Below are 21,307 nucleotides of genomic sequence, written 5' to 3'. Positions count from 1 at the left end.
GGAAGCTGTTTCCCCCATTTCCAATGAACTGGGGAGCAGAAGAGGGAATGCAGTCCGAGTGACCAGCCCCTGCCCATCCAGGCAGGGCCTCCCAGCCTGCCTCCACCCGTGAGGAAAAGCTGGTCCCCCCGGAGCGACGTTACAGGCGCCCCCTTCCCCCCCGTACGTGACCCCCTTCCCTGGGTGACCCGCCCGGCCGGGGCCCTGCTCCGGCCTGCCTGAGAAACAGCAGGTTGTATGGCAGCCCGGTCCGGAAACTACAGCTCCCAGCATGCACTGCCCGCGAGGCGCAAGGCGTGATGGACATCGTAGTTTTCGTGCCGTTGTTTCCGCCCCTCCCCGAGACCCCTGGCGCGCAGGCGCGGTGCGCGTGCCCGGCTGGGCCGTCACCCGGCGTTGCCCTGCCGCGGGAGCCGCGTGCGCGCCCGGAGCCCGCGACGGTTGGTTTCGCGCCGCGGCCGTTGTGGGCCCCCTTCCCCCCCCCCCCGCCTCCGGGCCGGTGGGTGCTGAGGGGGGAGCGGCCCGAGGAGGCGCCGGGGGAGCAGGACCTCCTCTCCTGGGGGATCCTGCCGGGCCCTGCTGCCTGTCAGCGGGCCGTCACCGCGCTTCGCCCCCTGCCTGCTAGCGCCTTTCGCTTCGCGCTCCTTGGCTCGGGGGGGGGGCAGAGTCGCTGGCGGGGAGGGGAAAACGTCTGGCCGTCGTACCCGCCCGCCGCACCCGCACACCGGAGCCATAACGGGCCCTAGCGAGAGTGTGCACGGGGCTCCGCCGCCCTCCTCTGCTCCGGGGCCAGGGCGCCCTTGGAAACCCGCCTCGGGCTTTACAGAAAGAGGGCACGAGGAGAGCTCCAGAGGGCGAGCAGCGCTTGCTAGGCTGCAAAGGGGGCCCTGCGCGTGGGGTGCAAGGAAAAATTGTGTGTTCCCTTGAATACCCGTAAGAAACCAGTAGTCATCAAAGAAAAGCCCAGAAAATATTGGGATCTCTTTTATACAAACAGCTTACTCAGTATCCCACCTCCATTCTTAAGCCAGCTTTTCCTCTCTTGCACAAATAGCAGCAGATGCTCTCTGGCCAGAATGAGGCATCATGAATGTATGTGACGAGATTTGAGGTAAAAATGAGAGGAAAGCAGCTCTCAAGCCTTATTCTTGGTGATACTCAGTACATATTTTTGATACAAATGGAAACGGAAGCCTTTTGCTTGCATGTCAGTTGAGTTTGGCCTCATTGTGGTTGGATTTTCTTTTAAGGATGTTAAATTTGGAAAATGAATATGTAGCTACTAAGGAGCATAGATTCTGATTTTGACCTTTTACTCAGAAGGCACCAACTGATGTGTAGTCAGTCCCAGAGCAGGCAAGTAATCACAGAAAAAGCCTTTGAATATCATGACAACAAACAAAAGTATATTTATGAGGGTGAGTACAATAAATAAGAGATTTTTCATGCCCATAATTTTTATTCTTTTTTTTTTCACCCAGGAGATTGTTTTAACAAATATGGATGAGTGAGCTTGCTGCAGTTTCTTGAGTTTGTCATCTGCCCAATTTTAACATGATCAAAAGTCTGGTAGAAGATGTGCGAGCCCGGCTGCGTTCTGGAGTGACTATCAGCTCACTGGGGCAGTGTGTTGAGGAGCTTGTCCTCAATAGCATTGATGCCAAAGCAACATGTGTAGCTATCAGGGTGGATTTGGAAGCTTTTAAGATCCAGGTGGTGGACAATGGTTCTGGGATGGGGAGAGAAGACTTAAATAAAATGGGAAAGCGGTACTTCACTAGTAAATGCAGCTCCGTGGAAGACTTAGAGAACCTGAAATTCTATGGCTTTAGAGGGGAGGCTGTGGCAAGCATAGCAAACATGGCCAGCGTAGTGGAAGTTTCATCTAAGACCAACAGGACGGCAAAAACTTTTGTGAAACTGTTTCATAATGGGCAAGCATTGGAAGTCTGTGAAGCTGAGCTGAGCAGACCGAGTGGTGGAACGACAGTGACTGTGTGTAATCTGTTCCATCAGTTACCAGTGAGGAGGAAGTGCATGGATCCTGTCTTGGAATTTGAGAGAGTAAGACAGAAAGTAGAGGCTATTTCACTGATGCATCCCTCTGTTTCACTTTCTTTAAGGAATGATGCCTCTTGTTCTATGGTGCTTCAGCTCCCTAAGACACGAGATGTATATTCTCGTTTTTGTCAAATTTATGGACTGGGCAGATCACAGAAGTTACGAGAAATAAGTCATAAGTCTGGGGGATTTGAGCTAAGCGGTTATATCAGTTCTGAAGGACATTACAATAAGAATATGCAGTTCTTGTATGTGAATAGAAGGCTGGTTTTAAAGACAAGACTACATAAACTAATTGATTTTTTATTAAGAAAAGAAAGTGTTATTTGCAAGGCAAAAAGTGTCCCTGCCAGCAGACAGACTAGTTCAAGTCCTGGTCACCATCGCTGTGGCCCAGAGTTGCATGGAATCTTTGTTCTCAATGTGATATGTCAGTACAGTGACTATGATGTGTGTCTAGACCCTGCAAAAACTCTCATTGAGTTCCATAACTGGGATGTTCTTCTAACTTGCATTGAGGAAGGAGTGAAAATATTTTTAAAACGAGAACATTTATTTATTGAACCATGTAGTGAAGACATCAGAGAATTTAATGAAGATAATGACTTTTGTTTGTATAGTGTCCCAGTTCTGAAACCTTCAGTCTCTGAGGAGAAGAGCATCCAAGACAGCTTTAAGAAAGCCTGTGATGAAATTGTGGATTCCTATGAAATATGTAACTTTCAATCCAAAGATGTCAAAAGGAAATCAGTGAGTGGAAAAAAGTCTTCCAGTCCTTTCGAGTCAAATGGAAATCTAGAGGAAACTGAAATCTCCCCAGATCAAATGATGACTGAACCAACTGACACATGTAGGAACAATGAAGCAGAGATGCTACTGCCCAACAAAGGTATCACAGCTTCTGATTTCAGTATATCAGATATCTCAGAACAGGAGCCAAAAGACACTAACAATTCCCAAAAGGTGTTTGATACTGATCTCATATCTTCAGAAAATATCTACTCCTCTCTCAGTGAAGGGGCCAGATCAGAAAAAAAAGAAACAGACCATTGTGATGACCTGCAGCATTGTGCAGAGAATTATGTGAAAGGTGTGGGAAGCCAGCAAGACAACGTAGTGCAGAAAAGCAATACCGTACATATCTTAAATAATGATTTTACAGAGTGGCAGTCTGAGAGACTAGAAGACCCTACTGAAACAGCAGTAGGACTTGAAATTGTCACTGGAAGTTCACTGGTGGGAATGTGTAATGCAAGGAAAGGAAATAGGGAAACAACTGAAATGACAAATGGTGGTGGCAGAGGGGCTGTTAGTTCAATACCATTAAAATTGTGTTCTACAGGCCTTATAACACATGTTATGCAAAATGAACCTCCACATGAATGTGAACAAATAAATGCACACTCTAGACCTGGTCCTGTCAGTGCCAAGGATATTTTTGGAGACAAAGTGAATTTTCCAATTCATTCTTTAAATGTGAAGGATATTTYCAGTAGTATAAATAAAGAATATACCCTTCCCTACAACAGAGAAATCTGCATGGCTGATGGAAATAAGCGTCTGGAGAACAAAACTTTGCCAAATCAGGTGAGCGAGGAGATAGCCATGCCTACTGCAGCTGGCAAAAGGCATTACGTGACATCGAATGTCAGAGAATTGACATTGGCAACATCTTCTGGTATTCCTCAGAATAAAATTATGAAAAGCACTGGAAAACAAATAGCTGAACCAAGATTTCAACCCTCTAAGAAGCTGAGCTTGTCCATGCAGCTCGGTTCATTAGAAAAGTTCAGGAGATATTATGGGAGAGTCAAGTGTACATTACCAACACCATTGCCAGAGGAGCATGAATGTGGTCTCACGTATTTTAATTCACAAGCTAATGTTGACTTTTCAAAGAGTCAGAATGACAATCATGGTAACCTGAGCATTTGTGAAACTCCAGCTTTGGAATATACAGATTCTAATAATAGTAGCCAAGTTCTTGGTTCTTTGGAAGAGACTATATTCAGCAGCAAAGAAACATTACTGGACAGACAAGTGCTTTGTCAGAGTAAGAGTCCTTTCACATTGACTGATTACTCTCAGGTTTCTAAAAAAAATGTGAGTAGTGCAAGATCTCTGGGATCATTAGCGTCTAAACTGTCCAGAATGAAAAGTGACCACAGAGAAGTAGAACAACCTGGTGAACAATTCCAAACAGATTCAAGTAGAAGAGATAACAACTCATTCAATCTTGAATCTTCAAATAATGATTTTTTGTGTAATGGTTGTCAGATGTATAAAACCACCATGGAAAAAATGACAAGAAATTATTTCAGATTTTCTAAGGAGGATACTCCCTGGCAGTTGGACAGTACAAGAGCAGAGTCCATGGAAAATACTGTGAACCAGTCACAACTCAGCAGCACTGAAGGGGAGTGCACAATCTCCTCAAGCAGTGTTTTATCATTACCTGGTAAAAAAGATTGTTCTAATGTCATCTGTAAAGATAAGAGTATGTTAGGTGAATCCTCAAAACAAACTTTGAAGGCTGCTGAGGTTCCCCGTATGACCTTTYTAAGTTGCTTGGAATTCTCTGCAGATGACACAAGTACAGGTGATCCCAGGAATGATTCATGTTTTTCTGACTGGCTGCAAGATTTTGATGTTTCATCAGGTAAGACAATATACATCAATAAAACAACTGGACTGAGCACTTACAATGCTCCTCCTACTGAAGAATTTCAAGCTGCCTGCACTAAAGATATAACAACAATGGCTGTGAATGTTGTCTCAGAGAATGGTAAGAGGATGTTTTTTGTTGTTGTAAAGAAGGGATGAGGAAAACAGTTTGCATTTTGCTAGTTGAATAAAAGATCTTGCCTTCAGTGCCTGACAGTTCATGCCTTAAATGTAATAGCTGTATGGAAAACAGAAAAGTGTTGGAGTCAATATAAAAACAGTAAAACATTAACATTTAAGATACTAAAAGATAATTTTTAATTAAACATTGAAAAGAAATGTCAACACTGTATCAACTGACAGACAACTGCCTGTTTTTTTTCTGAGCATCGTGGCATTTACTATGTTCACAATTATATATAATTGTCATATATAAAATGAGAGACATCAAAGTAAGGATACCCTTTTTTTTTTTTTAACCTTTTGTCCTAAATGGTCAGGTTTCCAAGTATATGTTATTACTGTTAGTCCCATATTAAAGATCTTGGTCTTTTTTCAGCCTTCATAAAAAATGTTACTTGTCAGAAGAATCATATTAATAATATCTCTGCTGGCTCTAAATTCTCACTGGCTATTGGACAAGAAAATCTTAACTTTATGAGTAGTGTATGTTCTGAGCAAGGATTCTCCCTGAAACAAGAAGCAGGGAAATTAGTCTTTTTTCATTACCTGTATAAAATACTGGAACTGTGTTCATGTAGGTAGATGATGGATGCTTCTGTGAACTTGTGGAATAATATCTTTCCATGGCAATATCTATAAAAGTTCTGTCAAAGTGTAATTTAGGTGGAATTCTTCAGTTTGCCACAACTTAGCACAAATCACATTGGGCCATCTTGTCTTTTTACTTGGGAAGAGAATAGTCTTAATAGTCTCCAACAGTGAAGGCTATTTAGTAAGAGAGTCTGTGGCTGGGTTTTGTGATAATTGGATGATGAGTTAATTTCCTATGCCAGACTGCCACTTCAGAGCTTCTTGAAAGGATTCTCAAAAGGATTTGCATCTTAGCAGTCCATTGGGGTAGAACCATCATTGCTCTATACTGGATTGAAGCTAACAGCCAGGGGTCTATAGACAGGCCATAGGATCTCATAGAACTTTTTCATACTGAGCTTATCAGCACACAGCTGGTTTTCCTTGGCTTTATCACTCTGCCACTTTTCCTGAATGCACACCCTTAATTTCTTAGTAGAAAGGAACTTTATTAATTCATTATTATTTCACAAAGAATAGAAGTCTGAATTGTACCAAATGAAGGGTGAAATGTTTACCACTGTGTTGGAAATCTCAGGCACTTTTCTTAATAACCTTGAAAACAGTGCAGGTTTGTAATATCATTAAATCATTTCTGGTTTGGTTGGAACATGTTGTTAGGCTAACTGTGATATCTCATGTGGTCTCAGTGACTTGGAGTTTTCTATTTTACAAGTTCCTGATTACTCTACTAAATATTGACATGGGTGATGATAGACTGACAGTTTTGGCATTCTTGAAAATAGGGAATGCAGGAGTGTTTTGATACCTGACAAACTTTACTGTATACCTTCTCTTTCCTTTGGCAGTAACACTTTTGCTTGCACAAATTCTGGAGATAGTTCTGATGATTAAAGTAGCGGCCTATTTTTAAGAAGGACAGTCTTGCAGAAGTCACAGTAATGTCAGCTATCCTGAAGGTATTCATTGCTTAGTATCTGTGTAAGTTGCTCAGTGCTTAGCTCCAGTAACTCAGCATMCAGTAGTCTAACTGCAGTCAGTGAGAAAGAAAACCACGCTCTAGTTTCTGGACCTCTCCTGCTCTCTTTAAGCAACACTGAACAGTGTTTGTTCATCTGTCTCATATGAGTGGAAGGTCATTCCTTCCATAGCCTGGGAGTGTGAATTTGTCAGCCACAATGTGGTCTTTACATTTGCCAAAGATGAAACAGAGTAAAACAAACAAACAAAAATTCTGCATTAGCCTATGCCTTGTTCTAAATATTGTTTATCTTCAGATATATAAGAACACCTATTAGTATATAGTCTTTGCTTTTATTTCCTTTATCTCTTTCTTTTTTCTCTCTGTGTGAAAGGCACTGTACCAGCTCCCTCAACCATACTCTTCATCTCCTGTCTGAAAGGATTCCTAGTTTCTTTATGAACATGACTGACTAACAAGAACCCCTTCACCTGCCTCTGCAATACAATCTTATTTGTAGGTAAAGGGAGAATTCTTTAATAGCAAATGTAGACAGAATTTAGAAAAAGAAATGCTTGATAATCTTATACTTGCTTTCAGAAGAAAGTAAGGAAACAGAATATAATTACTCAAATTTTTATTTGTCCTGGACAACATCTAAAAGTTTTATGGAATCTTTAGCAAACAGATATGTCTAGGGACAAGAGTATTTTGTTTGTTGAAATATTGAGCATTTGGATTAAGTTACTATGCTGATCATTGTACCTACTCACTACTGACTGAGAAGGAGGAACTTCATGCATGACATCCTCAATACTATTTTTCCTCAACATCTTTGTAATCTGTGCAGTTTTTCCTTTCAAGTATTCAGTAGGTCTGACTTGCTTGTGAGACTCATTATAATCTTAACTGGAAATGTTTATTCACTGAGAGCCAATTTTAAATAGGTGCATCTGTTCCTTGAGGATCCAAATAAATAAATGGGAATTAGACATTGAGTTTCTTTTGAAAACTCCACTGAACACCCAGTTGTAACGCAAGACACTAAAATACCTTTCCTGGCGTTTATAAACACGTCTCTTTATAAATTACTTTGTAACACTTCATATAAAGTACACAATGTAAGCATACCTTGCCTGTGTTTGGTCTTTGTTACATATGCCTGGAGTGTGGCTATATTTATGAAGGTGCCTCTTTTTATATTCTTTTTTTTAGGCCTCATTTAAATCCTTCCTTAAAATAGCCTGCTTTGGTCAAGCCACCGGGGTTATTCCAGTCACCTTAGAAATGTTGCTAGATAGATATATTAATATATATTAAAAGGCATTTCCTGGTGCAAGTCTTTCTGGTTATTCTCAGCATTTTATGTATGTACTGTTATTTCTCATTGTTAGATTGCAAATTCTGCAGGATTCTCTGATTTGTACAGGGCTAAGCACACATTCATTTATCAGAATATAATAATAATTGTATAGCTTTTTGTAATTTTGCATGCTATTACATCTGCAGCAGTAAAATTATATTGTGTTTAGGGGTTCAGTGCAGGTGCCATCCCTTTAGAAGTGAGATTGTGCTACCCTTCCTTCCTAGACCTCGGAAAGAGAGGACTGTAGCAAGCCAGGACCTGAGAGGTAGGGCCAGCTTTCCAGGACACAGTGTACTGTGGTAAGAACAAATCAAAGAATTCTCCCAGATGTCCCAACAGGAACCCAGGATTACTCAAGGTCTCTTAACAATGGGACTGTGTGAGTCATCTCAAACCTGGAACTGGAAAGAAAAATCTTTTAGGGTTGAAGGCAGGTTAGGGGGTACTTATTTACAGGATGAAATACCCAGTTCTTTGTTGAATTATGTCAGTAGTTTAAAGAATAATTACCTACTCCCTTCTTTGTACTCATTCCAACCTTGGAATGGAAAAAATAGCTTCGATCCTAACAATTTTTTTTGTGTTGGAAAGGATGAAATCACCTTTTTGGTATGTGGCTTTGTCCAGAGGGAGTGGGTAGCTAAACAGGTCCCTTTTATTTATTTATTTTTTCTCCCCCCTTCATTTCCAGGGCCTGTTGAATTGTGGTGCAGCACACTTAGGAGTCAGAAAGCTGCCCAGAGTTCTAGTTAAAACAGTCAATAGAGAAGCCCAGTCTCATGCTCCATTATTTATCTTTCATTCTTCCTTTTTCTAAGGAAAAACAAATAGAATAAAATCAGTGTGAGGTAGAGGTACCCAAAGTGTTGGAAAGAAAACATCCTTTACCTTCTATTGAAACACATTCTGGATGGTGCTAGTCCCTTTATTATCTATATGTTCTTTCCTAGATGCTGAAGGGAAGTCTCCCCAGTCACTGCTTTCAGAATGGGATAATCCTGTTTTTGTTCGCTGCCCAGAGGTGAGTATTATCTTGAATCTAATGCTAAAATAGGAGTCATTTTATCCTTCTGTTATTTTCTGACATGGGGACCAAAATTGCAAATATTGGAACTATTGCATATAATTTATTCAGCTAAATATCAGACTCTAGATTTGGCAGATATAGCTTTTTATAGATTGCTTATAAGTAAGTAATTTTTGTGGATTCTTTCAAATTCAGAGAAAGAAGTATCTGGCTAATCTTATGTCTTATGTTGTTTGGAAAGCAAAACGTTATTGTAAGCTGTCTTTCCCTCTGCAGAAATAGTCATCTTAAAATAAAATGTTATCTGATGGCAAAATTGTAAGGTAGTGTCTGTCCTCTTTGTGGAAAGAGAAAAACAACCCATCTTTCTTCTGTGGGATGCAATGGGTCTTAAAACTGTATTTTACTGTGGTTGTTTTTATAGCCTGGCAAGATTATAGCATGTGAGAGGGGAACAATGTTGGAGCTTTTGGAAAGACTTCCTTTGTTGTCACGAGGTAGCATTATCTTTAATCATCATGTTGTGTGAGTGTAAACATATGTATGTAACCATTTCCACCTGCAAACAATAGAGATGGAGTAGCAAACCACCTGCTGGTGAGTTTCTGAAAAGGAGCAGTTCTGTTCAGTTCTTACACTAACAGGTGCTCTGAGTCATTTCGGATAATACATCATTTAGAACACAATCCATTGAGAGCCTGCGTAGCCTGATAATTAACTTCAGATTTTCTGATCGGTTCTTGAAATTAGCTAAATGGATTGAAGTTAGCATGTAATATCCAGATGGGAAAGTATGCAGGGATGAAAGTGGAGGAATTACCAGATGGTGTCTTTGGCTAGCACTGATCTTGTTAGATAGCTCAGTTTATCAAAATACAGAGAGAGCTATTTCCAGAATGGTTTTACTTAAAAACTGGTTATTTGGGTTTTTTTGTTGCCATATCCTCCCTTGACTGTTTAATCCTATAAATTATCCATGTAATTCTGTTTTTACAGATTGCTGTTGATGTGACCAGCAGTCAGGCTGAGAATCTGGCTGTGAAAATTCATAATATCTTGTATCCTTATCGTTTCACCAAAGACATGATTCATTCAATGCAGGTACAATAAGAGCTTTCCCCCCAAAGTTCCCACTCAGCAGATGGGATTTGCTGATGTTTCTGCTTTGTAGGAAAGAGGTATCCAGGGAGATTGTTCATAACCTTCATTTTTACAGACTCAGATAGAATTCTTGGTTGGTACAAGACATCAGGCACATATATCAAGCCAGATCTTAGTAACTTTTCATGGATAAACAAATATCTGCAAAGTGACTCTAAAATTCCTTGACTATATGGTTAAATCAAATCAAGAGGCAGCCCTGTTACTGCTGCTTTGAAACACTGCTGGGCCTTAACTAAATAATAATTCAACGGTATTTTTTTTACATTTATTGTAGGTATTTGCTTAGTTCATGTGCCCCCAAAATCTGTGTCCTGTGTGTTCCATTTTTATTGACCTTAGAAGGTTAATTCTTCAGCAGAGTGGTTTCAACAGCAAATCCCAGATTTCATGGAAAGACTTGAAATTTCCTTTTAAGACTTATATCTGCTCTGAAAAGTGATTCTTAAAAATGGCACTACAACATGAAGCTTAACTCTGTTTTAGTGCTTCTTTATCAAATATTTTGATTATAAACTAAAAAGCTAATGTAAATGTATGCTTTCAGCTTCTATCCTCTGATGGTGTGTCTGGATAGGAATGTCAAAGTGGATTCTTTCCCTCTCTTCTTATCTACTAAAGGCTTACAGGATAAGTTAGCATTATTCTCATGTGATCAGGTTCGACTTAGGAGACTGCAGATGTGTGACTGGGTGAGGCATGGTCAAATATCTTGTTGATCTCCAAGACAGACAAGGATGCAAATGATTCTCTCTTACATATCTGTGTGCAAGAATAAGGGGAGTAAATAAAGTTATTAGAGGAGACAGATATGTCTCAAAAAGACAGGAGAGGAAAGCGCGAAAAAAGCAGTACCATTTTTCTATGCCTTTSTCACAGTAAGAACTGCTCTTTGCAACTTACCTAGTGGTTCTGTGATTAACTACCTGAGTACTGCTTTCTTTTGAAGTGCTTAGGAAGATAAAGCTGTAAAAAATTATCACCTCCCATTTTCCTAAAGAAGCTAATAACGCCTTCAGTACCTTATAGCAATTATAAGAATCTCTGTAGAAAAGACCAAAAGCACAAAAAAAGCACAGGAAGAGAGTAAAAAAGATCATTAATGTCTTTCATCCCTTCAAGGAAACACAATCATCTATTCATTTTTACCTAGGAGGTGGAGCATGCACATGTTCTAAGACAGAGTATTCAGTGAGCTCTGTCCATCTGACTTGGAGAGAAATTCCTCCCTAACATCACATTTGTTAATTTAAATCTAACAATTAGATACTCAAAGCATGTACATCATTGCCCAGTATTCTGTCTATAGCTCTGATTGTTTTCTGATGCTTCTGGGAAAGGTGGAACCAACTGTCAGAGGCAAGTTTTACATCAAAAAAGAGTAAAAATTTGCTTCTTGGTTCCTGTGTGTAATCAGCAGAAGCCCTGAAACATGGGCTTAGTTAAATGCAATGTAAACACAAGGCGGATTAAAGGTTCTTTACATTCTCTTTTGATGATAGCAGCAAATCAAATACTCAGAGTCGTTGCTCACAGCTTTAATTCCTAACTCAAGAAGCCTCCTACAACACCATTTAATCCATTCTGTAAATTTCCAGCTCCATCTTAGAACAACTAAGGTTCCTGCCCTTACAATTCTGTTTGAAAAATTGATCCACAATAATTTTCTTGGATGTTTTGAAATGTTCTGTTAGTTTCAGATTATGACCAATTTATGGTCATTTGATCTTCATTCAGTATACCCTTTAGCTTAAATAACTATACCTGTTCCATATTTACCCCCAATGTATTTATAAAGAATCATTATACACAGAGGATACTCTTAGTGTTAATTTTGCTAGACCGAATTCTTTAATCGTCTCTGATAAGATGTGATTTCCACTCCCCTAATCATCCTAATAGCTCTTCTGTGTAATTGATCCATTTTGATTGTCTTCTAATGTTTACCTTAATTTTAAAATTGTTTTACCACTGGGTAGTGATTGTTCTGAATATCTTACAGGTTCTTCAGCAGGTGGACAATAAATTTATTGCTTGTTTAATCAACACTAGGAATGAAATGGATAAAAAGGCAGGTAAGAGTAGTTACTAACATTAATTTGAGGTAGCTCTCAAGTGTAGTTTCACTGCAGAGGGAACAGTGTCCTACTTGTATTATCTTCATGCCTTAGACTAATATTGTGAGTAGAGGAAAATGTTAGCCTTCATTTGAAATTTCCTGGATCTTCTTTCTCTTTATTTTGGATGTTGTTGAATGTTCCTACTGCCTTCAGATTAATATTATAAAAATAGATTATATTCAAATTACTAACATCTTTCAGATTGTGTTTACAGTGCCTGGACATATTCATTACTGAAGCTTGCTGGAGCTGTATAAAAAAGGCATTCAAAATCAGTAGTTTCATAATGTTTTAAAGTCTGTATTAAGCAGAACAGTTTGTTGATTATCTCAGTTCTTATTCTTGAGTTAGATGAAGATGTCATTAGACAAAATTTTCATACTCACTCTGGTTACCCTTAATTTAAATGCCCCATTTGGAATGCTGAATTTTAGTTCTGTAGTGACTTTGTGTTCTGCTAACACAGCTTTCTCCTCACTTCATTTCTGTAAAACTGGCTGACAGTTATCCTCTAAATGTGGCCTATGTGGAGGGGTCATTCTTCTTCCCAGCCTGCACAGCTGTCTGGTACAAAGCTGCCTATTTCTAATGTCTTCTGATACATTTTTAGGTGGAAACCTCTTGGTTTTGGTGGACCAACATGCAGCTCATGAACGGATCCGCCTGGAGCAGCTTATTGCAGGTGAGGATTCTGCTGGTCTTAGGAAAGATGATCAGTGCTCAGCAAAGTGCAAACAAGAGCTGTCTTACAAGGAAAGCTTGCTAACTAACTTAAAACAAGGATAAATCTGGGATGAATGGAACGAGCAGGATCTTTGCTTGTCATCTTTATTCTGATCTCTAGGAGAGTGCAGGCATTCAGTATTTGTAGCGGTTAGAGTATTGGTAGCTGAAAATTGTGGCAGTGTTTCCAAAAATAGAAGATGTACTCCCTACCCACAGAATTATCAAACTAAATTAGTCCTGACATAATGAGAGAGCAGGAAGACTGATAGGAAAAATAATGGAGAGGAAAATGAGCAATATCAATAAGATTATGTGGTTATGCTGTGAAGTGTAAGATAGGTGATGCAGAGTAAAAAGCATAGTTTATTTTGTTCCTTTTTAGCTGAATACCATGCGAAAAGCCTAAAATTTCCACATTCTGAAACTGTTTGCAGAGAGATAATGGTCTTTTCTGTAAACTCATTAGCCTTTGGTTTCAGTGTTAAAAAGCACAATAGCCATCCATCAAGAGCTTAAAAATCGTTGACCTTCTCTTTCATCAACAAATACTATGCAATCCCTGCAAAGAGGATTCCAGGAACTCTGCTCCTTTTGGCCAGGTACTGAAAATAGTTAAAAACTGAAGGGAGAAATGCTTAATGAACAGTATTTTAATGCCATTCATATCAAATTATTCTGTGGAAAAATGACTCTCAGTGAGTTAACCTAAAAATATCAGTAGTCTTTTGCTATTTAGGGTGACTCTCTTTTGGAACTGGTGGGAAAAAACAAAGTGGCATTAACCAAGCCCTCCCCGGAGACTAGATGTCTGGTCTGTGACATTCACAGTCCTCCACAAGTTCCAGGAGAAAGAATTCTGTGGTCACTTTTCAATCCAAACAGGGGATTATGTGTCAAACCATAGGGTCATTAAGGGTAATGCCTGCAAAAAAGTTCTAAGAGGGATACTTCTGTTTCATTCACAGATTCCTATGAGAAGGAGGCTGCAGCATGTGGCAAGAAGAAATTGTTGTCCTCCTCCATCTCTCCCCCCTTGGAGATTGAAGTAACAGAGGAACAAAGAAGATTCTTACGGTTAGTAATGCCGAATAGCTCCAATCTCTTGGGGAAGGTACTGTTGACCAGGAAGATCTCTCTGTATTGCTAGGTTACCACAGCTGTTGATTTCCTGAGCAGAGACCCGTTGGCTGTATCTACACTGTGTAAAATAGGTTGCTTCTTAGGCAAGTCATTACAATATGTCAAGGCAAAACCCAGTGGTGTGCCAGCTCCATGTTACTGCATTATGCTCTAATTTCCCTGGGAAGAAAATCTGGATGCATGGGCCAGAAGAGTGCCACAACAGTCTCCAACAGATCCTACTGTCTGGGGACTGGGACTTGGGAGTGCACACTGAAGTGCACTGCCCCATAGTGTACATCTGGGCACTGATTTGACAGACACTGTCTGAGAAGAGAAGGATGGGGTACAGAAAGTTTGCATTAAAAACTGCATTCCTTAATCCTAGGTGTCCACACGGAGTAACTAGTGAATGCAGTTTCCCAAATGTTTCAGAATGGTGGACTAGCTACTACTGCTAGGAATTTTACCTTTTGTACTGTGAGAATTTAGAGCAGATAAATTTTTTTGTGAATTACTAAAGAACTACTGGGCATTAATCAAAGATGCTTGTTTTTCAAAAATCCCTTTCCGTCCCCTGCCGCATGCATTTGTGTTTTTCCCTGCATTGTTCTTCGTGCTCAGATGAAGTTCTCCATTAACATTCATAGGACTACCTCACTGTTGTTCTTCTAGTCCTCCTTAGAACTCCTCTTTTCTGTGATGACTGTGGCAAACTCAACAGCTTTTAAATCATTGCTCGTTAAGATCACCGCCTATTATAGGGATATACTTTTTTGGTATTTATGGCCTATCAGCCCTTTTTTTGGATGTATTCCAATTGTAAGAGTATCACTGCTGTATCCATTTGGTAATTCTTTTATGTGACAATCGCCCATACCAGAAACTCCAAAGGAAAGTGTAGAATTCCCGTAATGTACCACCTGCCTTAGGGAAAAATGTGAGAATGTAAACACCACTGTTTATCATTTAACATTTGTGGATGCCTTTGTTGTTCCCACCTCTTATTCTTGCTAACATCCCAGTGTTTTTAATGCCTTTTGTTCAACCTTAAATAATTTTTGCACTCGTCTTTGAATGTCTTTGATTTGTTTTATCTATTTTTGAGATTGGATGGCTGAAACTGAATACCATATACCAAGTGAGAGTATCCCATTGATTTATACAGTAGCTTTACAGTTACAACAAATTTGGTTGCCTCACTGTTCTCCTTCTTTTCCACATCATTAGTAAACAATTTTGAAGATGCAGAGCTGGACTCATGTTATGTTGAAGACTGACCATCTGTTGCCAGTGTACCCTTTTTTCTGTCCCAGTCTCTAATTCATGACAAATACTATTTCTCTGTCCATGACAACTATTTACATTTCTAGCCACTTTTATGAGACTGCATCAAAGGCTTTTTGAAAGCCTAAATAATTGTGTGAGCTACTTTTCTTTATCAGCTGTTTCACAAACAGACTAGAAAAATTAGTAGGCATGGCTTTCTTTCATGGAAGCTGGTGAAACTATTCAGCACAGTGGGATCCCACTTACGATTTTACATTACCACTTAAGATAATTGATTCAAAAAGTTTACTGGTACTGGTACATACTGGTGCTAGCTTACTGGTGCTTGTTGTGTTGCTTTTTAACTAGCACATATTTATTGACAGTTCCTCTCTTGACAATCAGTCTGTGAGACTATCCTTACTAAAAAGTTACTATTTAAAAGCACTGTTTAAGACCTGAAAACTATTGTTACTCTTACTTGAAGAGTAAGATTGTATTCTGTGGTGAAGGCTGATGTAATGAAATAATTTAACTTCCCTGAAAAACCTTTCTCTTCCACTGTGCTTATTATTTAATAGTTCAGTCGGCCCTCTGATTCACCTGCAGCTCTCTTGATTCTGTTGTTTGTTTTGGATATTGGGCTATTTGTCCAGCTAATTGCTGCTGAGCTTTACTGACCATTGTAGATTATGTGTTGTTCTGTTTTCTCTCTTGAACTTGATTTCCTTTTTTTTTTTTTCTTGGAAAATGTCCTGAGTGACTTCAATAGCTCCTTGGATTCTGTCATTTAACCAGTAAGCTTTTTCTGCCTTTCCCCTCTCTTGCTTAAGGCTATACATGTCTTCCTTGCTTTTGTTAGGATTACACAAGTCACCTCCATGTGAAGCCTAATAATTTTATTATCCTCAATAATGGATTTTAGTTTTTTAAACGAGCTTCTTTTTTGTTCCAAGAATTTCTTTTCTAAAATCAATTTTCACTGCCCTTTTCTGAGTGAATCTTCCCTGAGTTAAAATAAATAAACTGTTTATTATTATAGTTGTTATCTACTATTGATGATGATAGCTGGCAATTCCTTCTCGTTCGTTTTGATGACAAGTTCCCATCTGACTGTGAAGTCCAGTTCTTGTGTTTTTCCATCTACAGGATAAAATATGTCAAATTGACTAGAGGTTGTTCTTTCCTGGGCTCTCTTTGCTTTGTTTATTGGGATTTAAGTCCTTTAAATCAGCATAAATTTCTTACAGTATTTTTTCTATCATAAGCATTTGCTATTATTATTTGTCAGTTGAAATTACAAAATTTAGGTTAGACTTAAAGCAGTCTTTATCCTGTGTAATTGTAATATATGGAGTGTGTGTGTCCATACATAATATTTCGGCAATTTTTACTGGAACCAAACACCTATTGTATCTTTAGAAAAAAAAGATAAATTTAAACATACGGCTTCTCTCTGCATAATACATGAAGTCTTAGACCTTGTAGCTATGGTGCATGCAATATGCACAGTTGATTGGAGTGAAAAATGTAGGTGAATGTAGGCTGAAAAGGCCACATTGCTTGGAATCTCAGAAGGTGTAGATTTGGAGATCGGGAACTGTCGCAGGAAGAAACATACATGGAGACTACAGAAATATTTAGCCAGGAGGTATGCTGGGGAGAGGTAGGTGGCCTCGTGTCTTATATCTGTTTTTGTTTTTGTTTTGTTTTGTTCTCAGATGCTGCCACAAAAATTTGGAGGATTTAGGCCTTGAATTATCATTTCCTGAGACCAACAGCTCCTTGATTCTAGTGGGGAAAGTGCCACTGTGTTTTATAGAAAGAGAGGCCAATGAATTACGACGGAAAAGACAACCTGTTGCTAAAAGCATTGTGCAGGTCAGCTGTGGATGGATAAGAGCAAATTATTTTGTGATATTGGATTTTGTTCTGTGTTAATGGCCCAAGGTGCATCTTAACAGTATCTGTGTTAAGAGAGAGACAAAATGTCTCTCCACAAGCATGGATGCCATCCCTATTAGTAGCAAAATGTATCTTTGCTAAAAGATCCCGTAACTGAAATCCCTTAACTATAAAAGAAATGACTGTAGTCCATTGCAGACTTGGAGTAGGGGACAAACTAAAAAAATAGTACATAGTGCAGATATTTCATCAATTCACTGCTCATCTTTCCTGAGTGCTTGGACCAACAGTAAAATAGTTAATATTGCTGATGTGTAAATATTATTTGTTAGGGTTTAAAGTTGTTTTTGTCAAAAATCTACATGGGCAGTTCAGCTTTCTAAAAGCTGCTATTCCCTTCACTGATTGCTTGCAGTTTCCATTGTAAAGATTTTCTCCACAACTGCTTTAAGGACACTTCCTTAAAATTAGATTCTGGAGTACCAGATTCAGCCACTAGGCTGAGCCATTGTGAATCAGTCCATTCTTGCTGTCCATCTCTTCTAATATAAAGAGAAGATATAGGGACGATGATTCATCTGATTAAATTTTCTTTTCCAACTCTGCTATAATCAGGAAGTAGACAAAATGTACTCTCCTGGTGTGATATAAGCTCTTTGTTATTACTGTGACAGAGTAAGAACCACCAAGAATAGCACTGAAACTGGGATTTGCTGTTTTTTTTTTTTTTTTGGAAGGGCACCTGGCTGGGGATCCAGTCTGTGCCTCACTAAGCACGCTTTCTTAGCTGAAGCCTAAATGTCAAGATCTCATGACTGTTTTGCCAGATCTATTCTGCAATCCTTTTTTTTAATTAGGATTGGTAGCACCCATTGATAATTATGAATTCATTGCATGTTGGTCATTAGAAATGAAATCCACATGGACTATTATTCAAAGAAGAAATGGCAATTATTCAAAGAACAGGTATCCAAAACACTCTGAAGTAGAAGAGTTCCACTATACTCATTTTATAGGTAGCAAACTGATGCAGAGAGAAACCAAGTGATTTCTCTAGAGTCAAACAAGATGCTTGTGAGAGGGCAGGACTTGCACTTAGGTCTTTCACACTTGTGAAAGAGTCAGTGTACTAGGTACTGGATTATCTGTCCTGCGGAATATCCAGCATTGACACAATAAATATACACAGATGTGGACAAAGCAGCGTTGGGGAATGAAAGGGGAAAACAGCAACTGATTATTTTGCCTTTTGCTTTCCAGGAGTTTATTCAAGAACAAGTTGAGGTGAGTTGCTGTCTGCTTCTGAAGTTGCCTGAAATAATGGAAAACTTACTGCATGAGCCAGAGGGAGTTACTACGTTGTTAAACATCAGATTTCAACAGTTGAGAGATATGGGCTAGATGATCCACTAGCTTTTCCTCATTTTTAGCTCCTTTAGTGTTACAGTTCTCCCTTTTTCACATTAAATGGAAAGTAAGATCATGTTCTCTTGCTACTTTTAGCTAGTGCAGACCACAGGAGGAGCACGAGGGACACTACCTCTGACATTTCTGAAGGTGTTAGCTTCCCAAGCATGTCATGGTAGGGAAACTGTATGTTTTTATTTATTTTTTTTAATCTTTCTGTCTCTATACAACATACTCCTTGGGGCAGTAGTTTCAGAATGTGCTTGCAGCAATTCCAGGATGACAGACTGTATGTGTTTCATAGGAATGTGGTCTCTTTGCTGGACAGCACTGTGAGGGACAATCAATACTGCACTGATTTGTTCCTGTATGAGTCTAATTTACATTCCTACCCACACTTGAAGCACTGACAGAATACAGCTCTGAGATGTACTCTTCCATGTGAGCTGTAAACCATTCAAATGACAGTTCTGTGAAGAAGCAGAAGGAGGTGCTAGGAACTGCTTGAAAGCAGGCAGAAAAGATTGTAGACAGTCTTCCCAAAAAGCTTTTTTAAATTTGTCTAAGTACCAAAAGTGCTGGTGCAAAAGACTGGTTTAAGTGTCTCTGTGACCTTGACAGTGTTTTTGGAAGACCTGCTGTAGGAATTTGTCTTCCAAAGATCTATGGTTTTCCAAAACCTCAAAATAACCAGGTGTTACAGGTGCAGACTGCAGGAGCTCTAGCCTCTTCCTGTGCCATATATTGTATTACAATTGTATTACAAGCTCAGATTGAACAGGTAAAYATGACCCAAAAGCATCTATTTTCACTGCATTCTACAAATGGCAGATGATATATAAAACTTCTTTTTATATTCTACCTAAAAAAGTTACATGACTGAAAGGCAGGATGCAAACTGCAGAGAGTCTTATGTGTCTGTGAAGGCTAAAAGTTGCAAACACCTATGAAATGACTCTTTAATGTTCTGTTTTTATTTTCTCTAGATGCCTTAAGTGCCCACTTGTGAGAAAGGACTTAGGGATGGGCTGGCATTTGGTCTTAAAGCCTATAGATCTGATATTAGCTGTCTTTTTGTTTTAATGCCTTCTCATTTGTGAACTGGTTGTGTCTTCAGCCCTAAATTAAAAAAAAAAAAAAAGCCCATTTGCCTCTTGCAACATCACCTCAAAAGCCAAAAACTAATAATCCTGCGATCAATCAGCCTTGGGTTAGGTGAAGCAACTTAGGCCGTGGAAAGCTGATCTTTATGTAGCAGGCTGATCAGTTGAGCTAAGCCCTTCATCTGGCATGCTACAGCCTTTGCTGCTATTCTGTGGTCTCCAGGAGCTGCCCTATGTTTTCTTATTGCGTAGACAACAGTTGTGGAGGGGAGTTTGCTGGGTGGTTTGAATTCTCTGTGGCAGAACATGCAAGAACTTGTCTCTTGTTTCAGGAGCTATTAAGTTTAATGACAGTTTGACTTCAGAGGAGAGCTGTCAGCTCATTGAAGCTTTGTCATCTTGCCAGCTGCCCTTCCAGTGTGCTCATGGGAGACCTTCCATGATGCCCCTTGCAGACACAGACCATCTCCAACAGGAAAAGCAGGTACTGTGTGGAGCACTGGTAAAAGGCAGCATACTCAGGGATATCAGAGGTGTATCATATATCTGTGTTAAAACTAAAATGGACTAATTAAAAATTGCCACTACTGGCTATTTCATACTTGATAGCTGTTGTAAGTAAAATAAATGATAGAAAATGAAACTTCTGTTCTGCAAACATTTTAGCAAAGGTCTTACCATATTTCATTTGAATGATCGCATTAACTTGAATGGGTTCCACTAGTACTTAGAGTTAAGCATATATTTAAAGTCCTTGCATTTTTTAACTGTAAAACTTGGAAAACATGTAAATTCTGATATTCTGCTAGTGGCCAAGATGCTAACTAAACAAACACCTACTTTCCTAAAGTTTAAGATGGCATAAAATTGTGAAAAAAGGAAAGAAATAGTAAAATTTTACTAAAAAAAAAAAATCATAATCCCTTCCCCCTTGCTATCACTATGCTGTATTAAATTGTGAAACTAGCTTCCGATTGAAGTCACATAGGATTTGGAATTAGATATGAAAAAAACTCTGGGAATGTCTGTATTAGGGCAAAGATTATGGATGCACTGAAGTTATTTTACTTAGTTATGATCATCTTTTCTCCCTCCAGCCTAAACCTAATTTGGCTAGACTGAGGAAAATGGCACAAGCGTGGCACCTATTTGGAAAAAAAAAAGAACCTAACCAAACAAGTGAAAACTGTAAACTGCAACCACCAAAAGTGTTGATACGATCCAGATTTTCTAGTTAGACAGCAATAACTTCTGTGGAGCCAAGTTTCTCATCTAGTGCAGTAACCGAAGTTCTGCCCTGAGTACTGACCTAAGAAGCAGAGACCAGCCAGGAGAACATGACAGGAGGAGCCTGCCCTGGTAGCCTGGAGAAGCATCTTCAATGTTAAAGAATTGCATTGTAAACCTGGGCCTTATGTCAGTGCTTGACTATCAAAGGCAAGAAGTTGCAGCTTCCAGTTACTTCCAGTTACTTCCAGTAACCTTCCAGTTACTAAAGTACTTTTTCTCAGCAAACGCAGCAGGACTTTGCATAATAGGATATTTTTAATTAATGTACAAATACAGTCAGCGCTTTGAAAATGGGGAGGTATTTATTAATAAAATTAATGCTAAACTCTTTCCTTGGGCTCATGGCAGTGGTTG

At 39.3% G+C, this 21,307-nt stretch overlaps 1 protein-coding gene across 6 annotated transcripts; it reads left to right on the top strand.

Moving 5' to 3' along the window:
* The first annotated feature begins 361 nt into the window (after positions 1-361).
* MLH3 (mutL homolog 3) lies at positions 362-21,284 on the top strand. 6 transcript variants are annotated; one of them, XM_026054849.1, is made up of 13 exons: positions 362-440; positions 1,482-4,846; positions 7,993-8,091; positions 8,777-8,847; positions 9,850-9,954; positions 12,017-12,089; positions 12,745-12,816; positions 13,826-13,934; positions 16,970-17,129; positions 18,414-18,437; positions 18,657-18,735; positions 19,996-20,147; positions 20,761-21,284. In XM_026054849.1, exons 2-13 carry the CDS (start codon positions 1,555-1,557, stop codon positions 20,899-20,901), a joined length of 4,377 nt encoding a protein of 1,458 aa, XP_025910634.1. In that variant the 5' UTR covers positions 362-440; positions 1,482-1,554; the 3' UTR covers positions 20,902-21,284. The 6 variants fall into 6 exon arrangements, with proteins under 6 accessions (XP_025910634.1, XP_025910635.1, XP_025910636.1 ...); XM_026054850.1 differs by lacking the exon at positions 7,993-8,091; XM_026054851.1 differs by lacking the exons at positions 18,657-18,735; positions 20,761-21,284 and having other exon boundaries at positions 19,996-20,107.
* Positions 21,285-21,307: the final 23 nt, after the last annotated feature.

The sequence above is a fragment of the Apteryx rowi genome, unplaced genomic scaffold (genome assembly GCF_003343035.1).
Source record: "Apteryx rowi isolate R43461 unplaced genomic scaffold, aptRow1 scaffold_971, whole genome shotgun sequence".
NCBI lineage: Eukaryota > Metazoa > Chordata > Aves > Apterygiformes > Apterygidae > Apteryx > Apteryx rowi.
This window is presented reverse-complemented; position numbering and strand designations above follow the sequence as displayed.